Source organism: Apus apus, chromosome 3, assembly GCF_020740795.1.
Source record: "Apus apus isolate bApuApu2 chromosome 3, bApuApu2.pri.cur, whole genome shotgun sequence".
Classification (NCBI taxonomy): domain Eukaryota; kingdom Metazoa; phylum Chordata; class Aves; order Apodiformes; family Apodidae; genus Apus; species Apus apus.
In genome coordinates, this window is record NC_067284.1 from 73,460,058 (window position 1) to 73,478,189 (window position 18,132).

An 18,132-nucleotide genomic window follows, 5' to 3' on the forward strand; every position below is an offset into this window, starting at 1 on the left:
GACTGTTCCAGCTGTGGGGCCACTAGAGATGTATCAAACTCAACTACCACCCTTGGCATTTGAGGACAACCTGCAGGAGCAAGGCAAGGGCTCCAGCTCTAGGACCTTAGTATTATTCAGAGAAGAGTGTTGGACTTTGTCTTGAACCAATTATTAGATGTTTGTATCAAACTTCCTTTCTTTTCCTCCCACACTATTATTCCAGTTTTAGATTCTTTCATCTTCTTTTCCCCATTTCCTTTCTTTCACTCTTATTTTCAAGTTCAGCTCCTCCTAAAAAACGCCAACACACAGTGCTGTCATGACATCTTTTTGTATGGCAGTATCCTGAAAGAGGAACTCCCTGCTACTCCACACACAAAGTATCCAGTAAAACAGACCAAATTCTTAAATAGCCTACTGACACTTTAAATAATGTAATCAAGTGAAAGCATTATTCTATCATATAATCCAAAGTTTTGCAGGCAATATGACCATCTTTAGGCTATTACTGTTTAAGTAATCTTCACCAAATCTTCCAACCCTTCAGAAAAATCTCATCTTAAGTTACTCCAGTTCAACTAAGTCTTTTTGCAGTTTCTTGAACAGTGTATCTCAGGACTCTCAGGTTTAAGACACTGAACAAAACACCCTCTTCTCCATAGTTCATATTAAAAAAGCCATAGGAAGTATTTTTCTAAGGAGCAGCTAGAAAGGAGTAATAATTTTAAAATAAAAACTCATTTAACTTACATAATCTGAAGATGCTGCTGTAACATCAGAATTTCGCTTATGGGAAACTGGAAAATTAAAGCTCCCACCAATATTTTTTAAGTCCTTAATCCATGTTTTAGCGTTATACGCATGTATCAAAAACTCCCAACTCTTCAAAAATAGGATAACCTGACAAACTGTGACTAGTAGGAGCAAAAAACCAAAACCAGCAATTGGAGTAGATGCAGTACAGTTGTTCTCAGTCACAAATCTGTATGAATTATAAAGGTATTTAGTAGAAAAAACATTATCTGAGGAGATACTTTGATATAAAAATACTATTAAGTCTAACAAACTCTCCATCAACTCTGTCCCAAAGATGGTTCCGTTTTTCAAAGCTCTGTTAAGCACAGATTTATTATGCAGTACCCATGTTTTTCCAACATTGTCCCTTTAGACCACACAGCCCAGTGTATAAATATACAGTGTCATCTCCAATACCAACTATTCTCCCTTGGAGAAAAATAATTCCTTTTAAAGACTTATCCTCCTAGAGTCCTGCTTGTTTACTCCTAACATTGCTAGAATGATTTAAGACATACACCTAAAATTAATTGGGCTGTAGCAAGCAATTACATCTTCCTTCACTGGGCAAGACTGCCATGTGAAGATAGGGCTGCACACCATGGTAAGCCTAGGAGAGTAGGCAGGGGCACTTTCCCTCTACAGAAGATCAGAAGGGACCTATTGAGATCACCCAGCCCAGCTCCCTGCTCAAGCAAGGTCAGATAGAGCCACCTGCTCAGCACCTTGTCAGCTGGGTTTTGAATTTGCATGGAGACTCCACAACCTGTTTGACCACCCTCAGAGTAGTGTCTTCTGTCAAGGCAGAACTCTACCTTTTTAAAAGTGCCCACTGCATCTTGTGAATCCAGCTCTTTGTTCCCTCCCATTAGCTTTTTATACACATTGATGAATTCTCCCCCTAAGCCTATACACATTAAAGGAACAGCAGCCTTTAGGCACAAGACTTCTCACCTTGCCCCCCAGTTCAGAATAAAACATCACCACCAGGTGTTTTGTTACATTGCTGTACCAGAGTTTTTGTTCTTGCTATTGTAGTATAGAATGCAAGAACCTCCACCATATTTAACAGACAAGATGAAGAACTGTATCATTGCAGTTACTAAATGCTGAACTGGAAATCTCAAGAGCATTCCTGCATACACACACAGAGTAATCTACCTAGTGACCCAAGGACTACCTGTTTCACAACAGCAGAAGCATCTGCAAATGCGCATCAGCCAAAAGGTTCAAGTTCTAAGGATCAATGCCACCACATTCTTTACTGACAATACCTCAGTTGATACACTTTCATTAGCAGAAAGTAGTGGAAAGTTATTACCCCCGTTCTGCAGTTAAAGTATGATGTAAACAACTGTAAGACTGAACTGTTTTAACCTAGAAATCAGGCACTTCATTTAGGTAACAGCAACACAAACAGCAGCTTTGATTCCTGTGACTAAACTCTGAACAGGGAGCAGCTGAAGTGACAATAAAGGTGGCCTCTTATACATTCTACACTAATTTTGAGAGGCAATTATCATAGCCAAGCAGTTTTCCGTAACAGAGAGGACCCTCTCCTTTTTACCTTAGTCAGATGCTCCCAAATTCATGCCGAGTTGTAGCAGAAGACTGTGGAGCGAAGTGCAATTCCCAGCCTACTGAAGGTCAAGACACTGGACTGGCAAATACAAATTATCAGATCCTTGTTTGCATAACTTACCTCTTAACATTTCCAATAATCCTGCAATTCAGAATCTCAAACTATTGTTCTGATGGCTGTCAAATCCTCCTCATCCTGTGCCAGTTTAAGCACCCATGTCCTGTCCCCAGGCTGAGAGGCCACAGGATGAAGACTAAGTGTTCAGTCACTTATGTGGTAGAAGGCAAACCTTAACTGCTAGAATATTTAGACTGCATAAGCTTTCTGAATCAGATCACCAGTGCACAAGCAACAATTCCTTAAGAGTTCTGATGCTGGCCATTTAAACACTTTTGACAAGCCTCCTTCAGAAAACCAACAGAGCTGCTTTAGTCCTTAGCAAGCACAGCTTTAAGATCAGTGACCATAAATATCTTATCAGGTGTTTCAGGAATCAGGTTGATTAGCTGCCCTAATTTAACTTTTTCACTGTAATTATAAATACCTCAAAGATTATGAAAACAGTTTTAAAACATTAGGTAACTGCTCTTCTGGGACCAGTGACAGTAACCAGATTAAAAGGGCCAATGATTTGTTCAAAGGCAACCAGAATCCCCAAACAAGATAACCATACAGTATATGTAAGATCAGTCAGACCTTGCTGGGAAAGTACAGAAGCAAGGGGCATAAAGAGCCTCTGGCATTCTTTTGAGGTCTTAAATTTGTCCTTGGTTAAAACCAGGTTTGTTTTCAGCTTTAAAAAAATAATTAAACCTTGACAAAAAATTAATGCTAGAAGCACAATCATGCTCATTAGCAGATTAGTAAGAGAATGTTTTCTTTCTGTACTTTGAGCTGACTGCATCCTGAATCAGAACTCAGACATGGCAGTTTCAGAAAAGTCCAGGTGTGAAATTAGTTACCCCAATGTAGCAGCTGACAGGGAATAAACTTCAAAATAATTAAAAGAAAGCAAACAGGTTTAGTTGTCCGAACAAGGAATTTTAATTTTAGGTCAACTATTGAACTAGGTCAACATCCAGTTCACAATGTCTACAGATAGTGGGCATAGCCAGTCACTACGGTAAGTTTATTGAAGCACCAAGCTCCACACAAGACTGTAAAATACATTTTAAACTACTAGTAAGAAAGCTTCTTCAAGTCAACAATACTATTAAGGGCCAGAGTTTCAGGACTAAATTTTCACCTTCCAAGCTATTTTAAGACAGCCAATCCATTGCATAAGCAAACCAAACTGCTACATACTGAAACACAGAGCAGCAACTCTATTGAACAATTCCTGTAAATAATTCAAGGATACATTGAAACAGTATGGGTAAATTGTAATTTTTTATTGGAAAACAAATATACAACTTGGAATGGATTTGAGGCAAATCGTGCCATAAGCAGATTTTTTTGAAAATAAGTGGCTAAACAAAGTTTAAAAAGCATAGTAACAAGAGGAGAAAATGTTTTCTGGTACAGGACCAGCAGTACAAAAAAAACTTGTGTACGAGTACCTGGATAAATCACCCGTTTTGCATTAGTGCAACTTAAGTTTCATATTGTTGACTGTCAATCGTCCACAATGTTAAGACTCCACATTTCAACAACATGTTACAGGCATGGCCACAAACAAGTTACTGTGAAATAAGCTCGGAGAATGATTTAAACAGTGCATTAGCCACATGTATATATACTATTCACATGGTTTTATCCTGCAGTTAGCTGCAAGTGTCCTTATCCTCCATCACAGAAAGTGGAATGAACTCCTTTATGTACTGGAGAACTAGTGCCAGCATGTTGCTTTAACTAAGGAATTGCTAATGCATGGTAAACCCTAGCTTACTCCATGTAACTTGTTACACTAGTCATACCTAAGTCTCCTAAAGAAAGCTACTTTTTTTAAACAGACAACCCAGATGTTCCTTTAGTTAACCAACTCCATCTAACCTTAGATGTGCAGAAGGGCTTAAATATCCAGAGTAAGCCACATGCAACATTTGTTACTTAGATCAATTTTCCAAAAATCAGAACAATGACAGTAAGATAAAGGAGAAAAACATGGAGGAATGGCCTTCTAATTACTATACATGCATATTCTTTTGACAGTAAGGGAAAAACCTTTTACAGATAAGTTACAAACAGAGAAAAGGCAAATAAACAATTTTGTACAAGAAATTTAACACATTCTGTACAACGTCTTCACTTCGCTGTCATCATTTGTACAAACTCTGTAAAAAGGAAAGAGATGCATAAGTTATCGACAGAAAAACCTGAATTCCAATATGTGAGAACTGACCTCCCTTACTAGTGCTTAACACCATTTCAAAACTATGTTCTCAGTTACATTCAAAAAAGCATATTCAAGACAGCATCCTTTTCCACCCATCACACCTAAAACCCTCCTCTTTTTAATGGCAAAAGGCCACTACTTGTATATAAAAAAAAAGCTGGCTCCTCAGGGAACTGAGGAACAACAGTCTACTTCCAAAGCTCAACATTACAGGGTCCTCATGCTCACTGACTTGCAGACACAGACAAGATACCTAAGAATGACTGAAGAATCAGTAGAAACTGAGCTGAAATGAAAATCAGTTAAGCAGATGTACAAGTAAGACACTGTGTTGGTTTTAGTGTTATCAAGGCAGATTAGCTCTTACTATTTTGCCTGACTGGCTATGAGCAACTGACTCACTGCTTATTCACAGCACACTGGAAGTTAGATCCCACAAAATAGTATTCTTACTTATCTTGCTCAAGTTTCAAAAGAGTAACTGGAAACAAGAGAGATGGCTACCTTCTAGCACCATCCTCTAAACAGCCTATTCCTAAGTCGATAGGACAAGGGGTAATGGATACAAGTTGGAGCATAGGAGGTTTAAGATGAATATCAGGAAAAATTTACTGTAAGAGTGACAGAGCACTGGAACAGGCTGCCCAGAGAGGTTGTGGAGTCTCCTTCGCTGGAGACATTCAAAACCCGCCTGGATGCCTTCCTGTGTGATGTACTCTAGGTGACCCTGCTCTGGCAGGGGGGTTGGACTAGATGATCTTTCGAGGTCCCTTCCAACCCCTAGGATTCTATGATTCTATGATTCTAAGTAGGAAGCAGCAGCCTGATTCATAAAAGCACTTTTTCAACTCAGGTGAGAGCTTATCATGAGGTCACAACCAAAAATGCCTTGAAGGGAAATCACATCTACACCTCAGAAACAGTAAAGGTACTCTTTTCTGTAAGATGCTCAGAAAGTTAAAATGGGAACAACTTAGTGCTTCTGAGCTGCAAGCAATTGTCTAACAGAATTCCTCCTGCTTGCATGACTTTTAAAGTGAAGAAAAAGAGGAAATAAAAATTAGCTACTCCTGCAGCTGATTTGTGTGAAATTACTTGAGGTCTTCTAAAGGTCTTGAAAATTGTGTATTTTAGAAGCTTTTTGCACTTAGTAATTTTAAAAACATTTAATTACTTGCTACAGTCAGATAAACATTCATTAGTGAACAGAACAGTATGCTAGCTTTCTTATTCTAATGGTCATTAGACTTAAGTAATTTCTTACACTGCACTGTTAATAGTCACTTTATGCCTTTGGCACAAAGGTTGGCAATAACTCACTCAAACTTAAACCTATGTACACCAGAGTGTACATACTGAAAGACATTAGCTTAAAGGAACCCTAATTGTAGAGAAGACCTCATCTGAACACTGCCCTATTTAAACTTGGTGCTCCCATCAGCATCTACACAATCACAAGCATGAAAAGTGCTAGGCAAAAAAACAAACTAGTTAACAACTCCTTACCTTCATAGTTTACTTGACCATCACCATCAATGTCTGCTTCCCTAATCATTTCATCAACTTCTTCATCTGTTAGCTTCTCCCCAAGATTTGTCATCACATGACGGAGCTCTGCAGCACTAATGTAACCGTTACCATCCTGGGAAGGAAAAAAGACTGGTACAGACTTGTTCAAGGCCTACCTATGGAAGCTTAAGAATAGCTTAAAAATACTGCAGAGCAAGCTGAACACTAAGAAGTCAGCATAGCTTTAACATGGCAAGTGAGAGAAGTGAGAGCTGTAAGCTTATCTACAGGATCTCAGTCTTAAAAACACATTTTAAAAACAATTTATCCAATATGATCTGCTTTGGTTGTCCTACCCTGAGACATTTTTTAAACACTGACAATGCAGTCAGCACTTTCTGCAAACTTTTTAGGCAAAAGATGCCTGATCAATCATGTGACTGTCTGGTTCAAGTGTCTGTTTCTTAGAACCAAAGGTACTTCTCATTGACTTGTTTCCTGAGAGTGTAACAGAAAGGCACAAGGCCTTTTGAGACCACTTTTACCTATTCCATTCTAGTTGAGACACTGGATATTAAATTATAGCATATATGAACTTTGGACTGACTCCCCAAAAGCCCAAAGTACCTAATATTCTATCTTCTGTTTAATTGTCCATCTTGCTTGAGATTCATTTAGCAATTTACTTAGTAAAGACTAAGTAAAATATTTAAAAGATTACTATTTTATATATTTAAGCAGTTTCCCTGCCAGCCTTGTAACAGTATTTCAGTATCATAGCAAGTGGTAGCCTAACAGTACCACTCACTGCTATAATGATGACTCATTGGACTTTCAGGTACAGTACCACAGACTGAATTTTAGGGTGACTAGTTAGCCTAGAGGTTCTAGATAACAGGACTGCAGATACTCCTCAATTGAGTGAGGAAGCTCATTAGAAGCCAGACCATGTTTTCATAACAGAAATATTTATTAAGGTAAACATTTTAGTACCTTGTCAAACACACGGAACGCTTCTCTAATTTCTTCTTCGCTATCTGTATCTTTCATTTTTCTTGCCATCATTGTCAGAAACTCTGGAAAGTCAATTGTGCCATTGCCTGCAAAACAGTTGCTTTGTTAGAAACAAATGTTTCAGGCACTTTATGGTATTACTTATTAGTAAAATCTTACCGTCAGCATCTACTTCATTGATCATATCCTGTAGCTCTGCTTCTGTGGGGTTTTGACCAAGCGATCTCATCACTGTCCCCAACTCCTTCGTAGTTATAGTACCATCACCATCCTTGTCAAATAGTGAAAAAGCTTCTTTGAATTCTGTACAACAACAACAAAGGAATTAATCCCTCCAGCTTTCAGATGTTTAGCTTACTTGTGTAAGAAACCATTGCTGCTTATTGCTATAAATTACAAAACTTGATTTCATTCTCCAAGAAATTTCAGTATACTGCTCAATCTGCTGTAACTGCAATGCCAGTATTGAAGCTCCAGCATCTGGAAAACAACCCACCAGTCTACCAATCAATCACACTCTGACCTAAATAACATGGAAGGACATCCATTTCAGAAGTACTCTGCTGTTTGTTACCATCTGTCTTGAACAAGGACCCCTAGTACAGAGCTGAGAAGAATAGCTATTTGTAACTAGCATGATTCACATCCTTGGCAGGAACTGCTTCTCTCATAAGAAAGTATGGTATTACTTTGACAAATATGAAAAATGGTATGCAAATTCAAGTGCTACAGCTTCATAGCGCTTTTATTACTAATAGAGGAGACAAGCCAATGGAAAAAGGCATAATCAGTCCAAACTAAAAATAGTTTCTCATTATAAGTCACTTCCGCTGGACATGTAAGTTTGAACAGCATATGCTACATGAAGCTGCAGTATCTAGCACCACAAGTCTTAACATTTAGCCATATCTAGCTAAAAATGGATTATTTTCTCCCATCTCTCCCATTTGACTGCTGCAGCTCTTCCATCTACGTATAACAAATCTCCAGTCACTTGTTCAAGGAGGAAAGTCACAGGAGTCTTAATTTCTGTAAGGTTGCTTAGAAACTTGTTTCAACTGTATGCTAAGACAGCCTTCACAACTAGTTAAAAACAGCTTTAAGACTGCTTAACTGTGTTTCAGTGCTACCTTTCAGTGCTAAGCCCCTACAATGGCTCTATTGCAGCCAGCAACATTAACACAAGCAATAACTTGTTTAATTGTCCAGTCCAAAAATGAAGCTGGTTTTCATCCATGCCATCTGTTTGTCTTTGGCCACAGACCTTAAACTAGCTCACTGGACTTTAGTAGCTCATACACAAATCAGTTAAAACATGAAAAATACACATTCCCTTGTATAGCTCAGATAATCTTACAGCTTTCAAGGCACCAAACATCATGCCTTTGGAGAACTCATTAGTTCAACAGTTCTCCTGCATGAGAAATACTTCAAAAATTATTTTTCAATGTTCCCAAGCAGCCAACTTTCCAGATGGTAGGTTTCCCAGACCAAAATTAGTCACAGCAAAAGCTGTGTTTTCACATGAACTGCATAACGCCTTACTTCATCCATTTCATACTCTGAAACACTCGAGGTGAGTATAAGCTGGCAAGTATTAAAAATGTAGTTACAAAAATAGGCTTTTTATAGTTCATGAATGCATAATACCAAAGTCACAGCTGAGCCCCATCCAGGAAAATAACTCCTCTACATTTAAGTCTGAAGTGTTCCAAAAGCCTACTCCCATTGCTTAGAAATTAAGAATTGGAGAAGGCTACCACAGGACCCAGCAAAACCCAGTTTCAAGCCAGTGTTGTATAATCACAAAGGAGAAACGGGCAGTTACCTACAGTAACTTTCAAATAGCCTTTGGGGCTAGTTTTATTTAGCCTTGAGGCAAAGAGACTTATTAGGAGTAAAATTTTACACTGGGGAAGAAAGGGCTTTAGGGTCAAATCTAGTAGAGAAGCTCAGAGTCTATCATGGAAGGACCCCAAAAAAGGAACACTGCATTCTCCTCAACAGTCAGGTATTCAAGCATTACACAAAACATCTAGCTGTTGACCTTAGCTTGAAGGACAACTCACTCATCTAAAGGTAAAGACAGCTTCACAGTACTGCAATGATCCTGCTTAGAAAATGCAACACTTAATTGTCATGCAAAACTCAAAAACTTGCCTTCTACAACACTGGCCATTCAGTGGTGTATTTTGAATACTTGAAATGAACTACTCAAGGGATGACTCTAAGTTTCTTTCACTCAAAGATGCTGTAGGCTAAGGAACAACCAGCTATAAGCAATAACCATGAAATAACAGATCAGCAGCATGTTCCTGTTTGAAATGCTGAATCAATTTAGTAATATGATTAAAATACCTATTTATCCACTTCTAGGAACCACCTTCACTAATTAGAACAAAGGAGGAACAACCTATACAGACACAGTTTAGAGTAAAACAAGAACAACCTTAGCAACTCAACTCTGGCTTCCTTCAACATAAAATTAGAAAACACCTTCCACACATACACCTTATGACTCCACATAGCATGTAAAGCAAAGCCTCCCTTGGTTCAGCATTCCTCCAAATCCAACTGCAAATGAAAATTCCCTTGCATCCTAGATAAGGCTACCCTGTCTGAAGACAGTCCTAGCAAAGTCACTCATCTCCAGGCCAGCCTACAAGGTTTCAGCCTTTCCTTCCTTCTACTTGCAGGCCCCATGGAAGAAAGGCTAGTCCAACAGAAGGCAAACTCACACCCAAGCTCAAAATGTTCTATTTCACAACAATTCAAGGCATTTCTGCACCACATCACCTTTCCAGATGAAGAAGCAGTCTTCAGTGACCTAATATGTTCAGCAAAGCAGAACTACCATTGCCACACAGTCTAGCCAGCTATGTCTGGAACTTTTATAGAAGAATGTCAATTGTTCTCTCCACAGCTACCAGGAGCTCAACACTTAAACATGACTATTTCTACTAGGAAATTAATTCTAAATAACTCTTGTGGTCAGATCGCCAAGAGAGAAGCAAAGCACACTAAAGGAACAAGGCATAATAAACACCATACATAGGCCTGCTTGTTCAAGTCCATTTAGACTTCATTGAGGTCTAGTGGAAGGAAGTACAGCTCATTACGTCAGCTGCTTTGGGACAAAAAGCATCTTTAGATAACTTCCCCCCCTTTATTACCCACATCAAACAGTCCTGACTTAGGTAACTTTTTTAATACAATGCTTAACCAGTCACCCATTTGACTCTGCAACTTCAATTCCTATTGAAGAAAGCTGCAACTAGCATTCATATTCTGTACTGACTCAGCTTTCAAAATCAGTCATGATTTCATAAGATCAAAACCTAGGAAATCCTCCACTCCTACCCAAGAAGCTTCAGTTCAGCATCCACTCCTACAAGTAGCTTCAGTTCTGTATGACCCATTAGTTCCAAGAGAACATCCAGAATCTTTAGCAATTGTATGCTAGTGCTTCACAGCAGAAGTGGAAGACTTGTTTTAAGCCCAGAAGTGGCTGCTTTAACTAGTTTGGCCTTCTATTTAAGAAAGGGAATATTATCTCTACCTCATAGAACTATTTTCTTAAGCCTGCCTTCAAATCAAAAGCTTCGTATCTTCAGACCAGCTGAAATGGAATGACAGGGGCTCAAGCCTTTAAAACCACAGTCTCTGTAAAACATGCAAACTATACCTGTAACAATTTTCCCATGCAAGACACTGGCCTTCAACAGCAAAACTATGCAGACTGCAGTCAGCTGCAACCCTTCTTAAGCAGCACTGGGAATGGCTCCCTCACAGATTAGTAGCAGGCTTATGTCTCCATATCAGAGGTTTATGGTTTACTTGCAAACACATTTGCTTCACAAAATACCATGCCTGAATCAAAAGTGGCAGGCCATTTTACACTGGCTACTAAGTTACATTTTTATTCTTTCCACACACACCTATTCTAATACAACAAGCTTATTAATATTCACTTTTGGCTCTGAGACCTGTACTATCATTACTTAAAAGCTAACATTTGCACTAATACTGAGGTAGTGTTAATAAGCTTCCTGTGTATACTCCATATTCAGCTGCATTAACTAACAAATCTTCTATAGTTAAGAACTGGAACAACTAAGCATTACAGAAAAGACAGCAGTGACAATTTATAAAGCATGCTACCACTAAACTGATCACAAACCCTTAAGATATGTAGGCCACTTCCAGAAAAAAGAGTTGAATTAGATTTGGCTTGTGCTTACTCATAAGACAGTACCATGGCAACAAGTAAATACGCTAAGGACTTTCCACAAACCATAATTAGTCTCCTATGAGTTAAAGCAAGTTTCTGAAGTCTAAAGGCTACAGAACAATGTTCTTACACTTCAAATTTGGCAATTACGGTAATGACAAAGTAGCTTATTATGCCACTTCTGTTTAATACAGAATCTCCAAGAGCTACACCACAGTTAAATAGAAATGCCTTTTAGAGACTTATTTGTATGCTTGATCTGGTACTATTAGATTAGCAGAACCCTAACACCCTCCAAAATAATTTTACCTGACAGCTGCACAGAGACTTCCTCACATTAACACTATATGCTTGTCAAATCAAAACCCCTTTTTAAATGTACATGGCAATGCTGAATTCTGCATTACCATATTTAAGTCATATCACTTACTGAAGCTGAAATCACTCTTCACAGAGCAGTGACAAAAACTAGTTTGTGCAGCCTGCACGAGTAGGAGATGCAATAACCTTGGTAGACAGCAGTGCACAGAAACCATTGTTGGGGGCCAATACTAAGATGTAAGAGACACGTATTTACTGAAGCATTTCATAGTGTGCCAGACCATCAGAACAGTGTGCAGTACACTTGTGTACAAGTCCACAATGCAGTTCCAAATATGGAATATCAAAGAGTCATCATCATGATGCTAGTCTCCACTGTCATTGAAATCAGCCACTCCAAAACACCTTCAGTGACAAAAGACCACAAAATAATTTTTGCCTTCTGTTAGAAAAGCACTCCAGGTTCCAAGTCTTCAGAGACTCACACACTCCCTCTCCCCCAGCCCTTCTTTCAGTCTGCACTGGGGTAAAATCCACAGTCATGATAGAAGGAAAAAAAAAAGAAAAAGAGTCCCAAGGACTACCAGTTATCAAACTGTTTTAGAGCAAAAAAATCTTCCCATCAATTGTACCCATGTTGCTTTTACTGCTTTTGAAACTTAGGTGACAAAACCTTCCACAATACTTCTTCAGTATCTAAGAAAGCTAAGTATCTTGTGTAACGCTGACTGTCACTGGATTAAGATATGTGCCAGGTCAAGCAGGAGTAGTAACACATCAAGTAAAAACCTCACCTGCAATCTGCTCTTCTGTCAGTTGGTCAGCCTGCAATAAAAGAGAGTATCATTATAGTTGTAGCAAAAGTTCAAGGCAAAATAAGACAGACTTGTACAGGTCTCTGAATATGGTAGCTGCTCTTCAGGACTTAGGTGCAGCATTCTGAATTAGTTCTAACACATCAAGCAATCCTGATTACTTTTGAGCTAAGTAAGAACTGACAGCATGTCCTCATAACCTGACCCTGCAATATCTGGTACACCCAAATAATGGATTACCTTGTGTATCAATTACCCAAGCAACACTAGCCAACTCAAGGCACACAGATCCCTCTAGACTGGTTTTAAACACTCATTAACACAGTGAACTACTGGTAGTAATACTTTGGTAAACTAGCCTCAGCTTTAACACTAAGTCTAAGTAATGCAGCAGTAACCCCCAAGTCCCAAATTTACAGCAGACGAGTCTCTTCTGCAAAGTTACAATGCCATAATTATAAAAAGATACTATTCTATAGAAATAAATTGTCCCTTGATCAACATGAAGTTTCACGATCAAGACCCAATTACAAAAAACTGACTCCATATAATAGATACTAGCAGCTTCAGTGCAAACTTGTGATTTCAATGCATTTGCCTTATGACTGTCTAGACTTTTTTCAGACCATTGGGCATAGACTGAAGTAGCATAAAGTAATCTACAGGGTGACCAGAGAAAGATTCAGTGGTAAAGACAAAATTTCTGTATAAGCTGAGTAAGCCCCAGCTTATACTTCATTTTGTTCTATCAGTGAGCAGTTTTGAATCAACTGGATTTGGCAGCAATAAAACACATAAGTCTTCCAGTCCAAACCCAAAATGGACTTAACTCTTGAAAGAGCACAAAGGTGTTTGAGGACTGCAGAAATATATTTAGGTTTTTCAAGGTAGCTGATTCTTCAAATTCTGGACAGCTTCAGTTGAGTTGCATTAATACCATCAAACATTTCCTTCAAAGAAGCTCCTTGAGCTCTTTACCCCATAGTACTCTACCAATGAGTAAAAAACCAAACATTTTAAAACCCAGGAAAGATGCACTCACTGTGCAAGTTCAACATAGCTCTTAGTTTTGTTCCTACTGTGAACAATTCAGCAATAATCTTTTTATAATTACTGCAATATTGACAGCTAGAAACTTCTTCAGTTGTTAGCTGTGTCCCCAGAGGTGTGTATACTCATTAGTCATCTTCCAATCAAACACTTATAGAAAGATATATATATAACCTGTCAATTTTTACTTTACTAATTTCAATTTGAATTACATTTCTATACTACATTCAAACTTAAAAGTTAGCAGTTTCTGGTTATTCTTCCTTCAACAGAAGTGGAGTTAGCTGCTCAAGCAACCACACGAGTTGAACTCTTACCAAAAAATATGAATACAACAGCCCAAGATAAAGGACACCACCAGCGATTTCTCAGACTGCCTGTGGCTCACGTGCTCCAAGAATCAAGACCACACTACTAAGCAACTTCTAGAAGAGCAGCCAATGGGTACTTGCAGCTACAGACTCCTTTTGTTCCAATTTCAGCAGCTGTAGGAAGTATTTCCATGCAGGTTAAACTTTTTTTTAAAAAAAAAAACAAAACACGAAATCTAGGGTGGCAGCAACACTACTGAGAACATCACCAACTCAACACTAGGCTTTGAGATGGAAGCCTTCTGCTGGTCCCTCAGAATCCTTACAGACACTCGCTTGCCTGGAGTGTATCATTAACCCAGACAGACTCATACCTTTGCATGCTATTTACATTTTTATTTCTTGCATGAAGAGAATGATGTGCTACATTTCTGCAGGATATTTATATCCACAGAAAACTGAAGATCACATTTAAGTAGCAAGAACCTAGTTTATTTAGGTCAATACTTATGGGTTACCAAATTGAGTCACATACTGTTTTATATAAACAGTTTTATGTAAAGACATGACATTAACCAGTGTTTAAGCTGTTAAGTGTTCCTGAACTGTTCCAGCAACTTAAAACATCCTATAGCTACTAACCATAAATTTGGATAAGCTTTGTCAGTACCTGTAAGAGACGCAGTGTTTGAGGAGAGCATGAAGCTTATGAGAAGTGAGAGGTATACGGCAGTTGAAAGATAAGCTCAGAGGTGGGGCAGGGTTGAACAAACACCATCTGTGCTCTGCGGTGCTAGGCTCTGCAGGGACTGCTGCGCAACAGCAGTAAAAGGCGGAGCCAGCGAGTCTGCCAGATCATTCCCTCCCATGCCACTCAGGTGGAGGGCTATCAGCCCAGATCCATGCCTGGGAGTTAGAGGCCAGTGTAGTCTCGTTCTTAAGTTCTTCGTCCGGAATTTAAGCTAGATACTCATGCAACATACATAAGACAGAATGCACACCCTCAATAATGCAACCCAACTTCAGATACAAACAGTGAAATCACAACTGTAACATGCCTACGCTGAAGTTTTGACATATCTCTTACTACGGCCAAGATCCAGTGGCAAACCTTTGAATGAAGTCAGCGAACCCAGCACAGCTTTGACATAGCATCTTGTGATTCATGTTGCAGCACTTCCATTTTCACTGCAATAGCTCCTATCCCCCCGCCCCCAGATTATGCTGAAGGCCTGACAAAGAATCTAAGCCTCCAAAAACAAAGGGGAGCTGTTATGTGTGCAGCAGTTTTAGTGGCACATGCAGCCTCTAGAGGTAGTGTTTCATTACAGTCGTAGCTGCTATGCAGTTATCAGTTTGGAAGATCCTCAACAGAGCTGACTAATACTGCCTTATAGAAAGCTATCAGCAAATCACAGAACCAATGACACTTCCCTTACAAAACTTTGTATTTTGGTATACCTCACAGGTGTCGAATCTGAATGGGCAGTTCTGTTCTGGCAAGATTAACTGAAGAACAAAAACTAGGCAGACTAGCATGTAAGGGACAAAATTACCCTCACAGGAGGTTTGCTTATTTTGGGAGCAAAGCATTCTGCTTTATCTAGTATGTGCAGTATTGGACAACGTTATGTTCACAGGCTTAGCCAGTTTGGTCTGTCAGTATGAACTATAACCACATTCAAAATGTCACTGTGCCTCCTGGACACACCCATTTTTATATAGACCTTGCTTGAAGATACTCCATTTTTGGTTCTGTACAGAAGATTACTAAAAGCAGTAAGAGTCTTTTGCTGCTAGATTCACCGATTTTCCTTTATGGATGGTTTGCTGTATAGGTTCACAACTAAAGCAAAAGAACCAATTCAAGCTTCAGTTTGCCTAGCGCATTAAAAAAACCCCTTACTTTTAAGTACCCATCGTTCACATTAGACACGGCGAGTTGATAGTCATCTTATTCCTTAAAAGCATGTAATGAATGAAAAGGCAATTCCGCTATACTGGATCTTCTCTTAATGCAGAGATCGTATTAACTGGTCATTGGTGTTGCTTTTGCGACAGAACTGCTCCTTTTTGTACGTGTTTCAGCACCCACTCGTTTTAATTAAAAAAAGCTGAACTCATGTCCTTTAAACCGAATTTGACTCAATTCTCCAATTCCATAAAATGTGTTCTGTTTCGACAGCTGATTAAAATCCTAAACAAACGTACTGCTAAGAAAAACAAACTGTGCTTTATCAAGAAAATGCAGGACTGTCCACCGCAACGACCAAAACGGAAAGCCAAAACTTAAAAAAAAAGATAAATATTAATCCCTTGTTCAACGGAGCCACCGACACCGTGGCGTTATCATGAAATCGGCAGGGGAGAGAGAGAGCGGCTCCAACGTGAGCTGACAACAGGTCTAGCACGGAGGGAGATGGTGCAGTGAGGCAGCCTGCCCCTCATCATCATGCTGCTCAGAGGCTGCAGGGCTCCGCACTGCATTATTACCAGGCGCAACACACCTCGCTAGCGAGCCAGACATCTTAAGGGCTGGCAGCGGCCGCTGCCGCGCCGCTGGCTCCCCAGCCCCATTCAGCCGGCTTGCCGGGAGGGGGGGGAAGGGGGGAGGAAGCGATAAGAAAGTGGAGCTGGTGCCATCGTGGCAGGCTCCTTCCCCCCCCCCCCCGCGGGTCCCCTCCCAGGAGGAACCGTTATCTGCCGCTCTCCCCCCCCTCCCCGCAACCCCTAACCGACACACGCCCCGACAGGGCGTCATGGCGCTCGAACCGACGGGCAGTTTGAATTTTGAATCCGCACCAACGCCCCTGGGCGGGAAAGGGACGCGGGCGGGATTCGTCCACCACCACTTCCTCCTACGCACACAGCGCCTCCGAGCAGGACCCTCCGCCCCAGCCCGCCCGCGCTGCGCCCGCCACCCGGAGACGCCTTCACTCCCACCCCGACCCTTCTGCAGGCGAACTCGCCTCGCACCAGCCAAGCCACCTGCCCTTCTCAACGCATCCCCCCCCCCCCCCGCCCCATCCGCACCCACAGGCACCTCCACTCACCCCGCCCCACACACCGACCCCCAGACCAGCACCCGCAAAGCCCTGCCGCTACCCCATGCCCAGGGACTCACCATGGTGGCTCGGCCTGGCTGCGGGGTGTGGTGGAAGCTAACGGCTGCACGGGGCACACGAGCAACCCGCCCGCTCTGCGGCTCGCCTCACACTGAGCCCTACCCGGCCGCCAGCCGTGCCTCATAAACCGCCTCACCACCCTCCCGGATCGCTCCGCGCCGCTCCCACCCCCCTCCTCTTTCCCGGCCGGGGAATGGCGCTGCGAAAGAAGTCCCGGCTCTCCGCGCTCTTCGCGGCAGGCCGCCCCGCACCCCCAGCCTGCCCCCTTTCTGCCCCCAGCCCCCCAGACCTCAGCGCAGGAAAGGCTGAGGTGCGGGAAATGCGGGGGTTGCGCTTGTGAAACGGCGGGAGGGGGTGCCGGGAGAGGGCAGCCCGAGGGACTATTTCTCTGAGCGGAAGAGGACGTTAGAAAAAGGAGAAAAAAACGCCGAGGCGTGCGGCGCCTCCAGAGGGAGGGCGCTGATTGGCCGCCCCGCACCTGCAATGCGTCACTCGGACATGCACAGTCTGCGCGGGGAAGCGCCTTCCCCTCCCCCAGCCCGCAGTGTGCGGGGCCCGGCCCGGCCCGGCCCGGCCCGGGGGTGTGCGCGGCGCCGGTGCCGCCGGCCTGCCCCGCTCCCCGCGCCTGCAGCGGGTGGGCAGGCGGGCGTGGGGACGGGCCGGCGGGCACTGCGGCAGGGTGTGCCCGGCGAGCGGTGCCCCAGCGCCCGGCTGCCGCTGCGGGGAGCCCGCTCCGGAGCCCGCCCCGCTGCCGCGGCCCCCCCGGGGCCCTCTGCGGCGGCCGGCAGCGCGGCCTCCTCGCCGCGCAGGCCGAGGCGGGCACTGCCGGGGCGGGGAGGGAGGCCCGGCAGGAGCAGGCCCCGCGCCGCAGGGCCCCCGGCGCTGCCTTCCCCTGCGGCTGAAGCGAAGTGCGCCTGGGAAACGCACCCCCGGGAGCACGTTGCCAGAACGTGTCGAGCCTGAACGTCGCCGCGCTCCGGAAAGCCTCCCCCACGGAGTCGCTGAGTGAGACTCCACATCCAGCGCAGTCCAGAAAAATTCCCACCTCGCTCCGCAAGCCGG

At 42.3% G+C, this 18,132-nt stretch overlaps 1 protein-coding gene across 1 annotated transcript; it reads right to left on the bottom strand.

Moving 5' to 3' along the window:
• Positions 1-3,731: 3,731 nt before the first annotated feature.
• CALM2 (calmodulin 2) lies at positions 3,732-17,226 on the bottom strand. Its single transcript, XM_051616059.1, has 6 exons — positions 17,070-17,226; positions 12,564-12,594; positions 7,377-7,520; positions 7,197-7,303; positions 6,201-6,336; positions 3,732-4,632 (listed from the first exon to the last, which is right to left on the bottom strand). The coding sequence occupies exons 1-6, from the start codon at positions 17,070-17,072 to the stop codon at positions 4,604-4,606; spliced, it is 450 nt and encodes a 149-aa protein (XP_051472019.1). The 5' UTR covers positions 17,073-17,226; the 3' UTR covers positions 3,732-4,603.
• Between the last annotated feature and the right edge of the window lie 906 nt (positions 17,227-18,132).

What these genes read in the sequence shown, in the direction of transcription:
- CALM2 (XM_051616059.1), bottom strand. An exon ending in GACAGAAGAGCAGATTGCAG is followed by an intron (nt 7,521 to 12,563) that starts GTGAGGTTTTTA and finishes GTTGTTGTACAG; the next exon opens with AATTCAAAGAAGCTTTTTCA. An exon ending in CGTTCCGTGTGTTTGACAAG is followed by an intron (nt 6,337 to 7,196) that starts GTACTAAAATGT and finishes TTTCCTTCCCAG; the next exon opens with GATGGTAACGGTTACATTAG.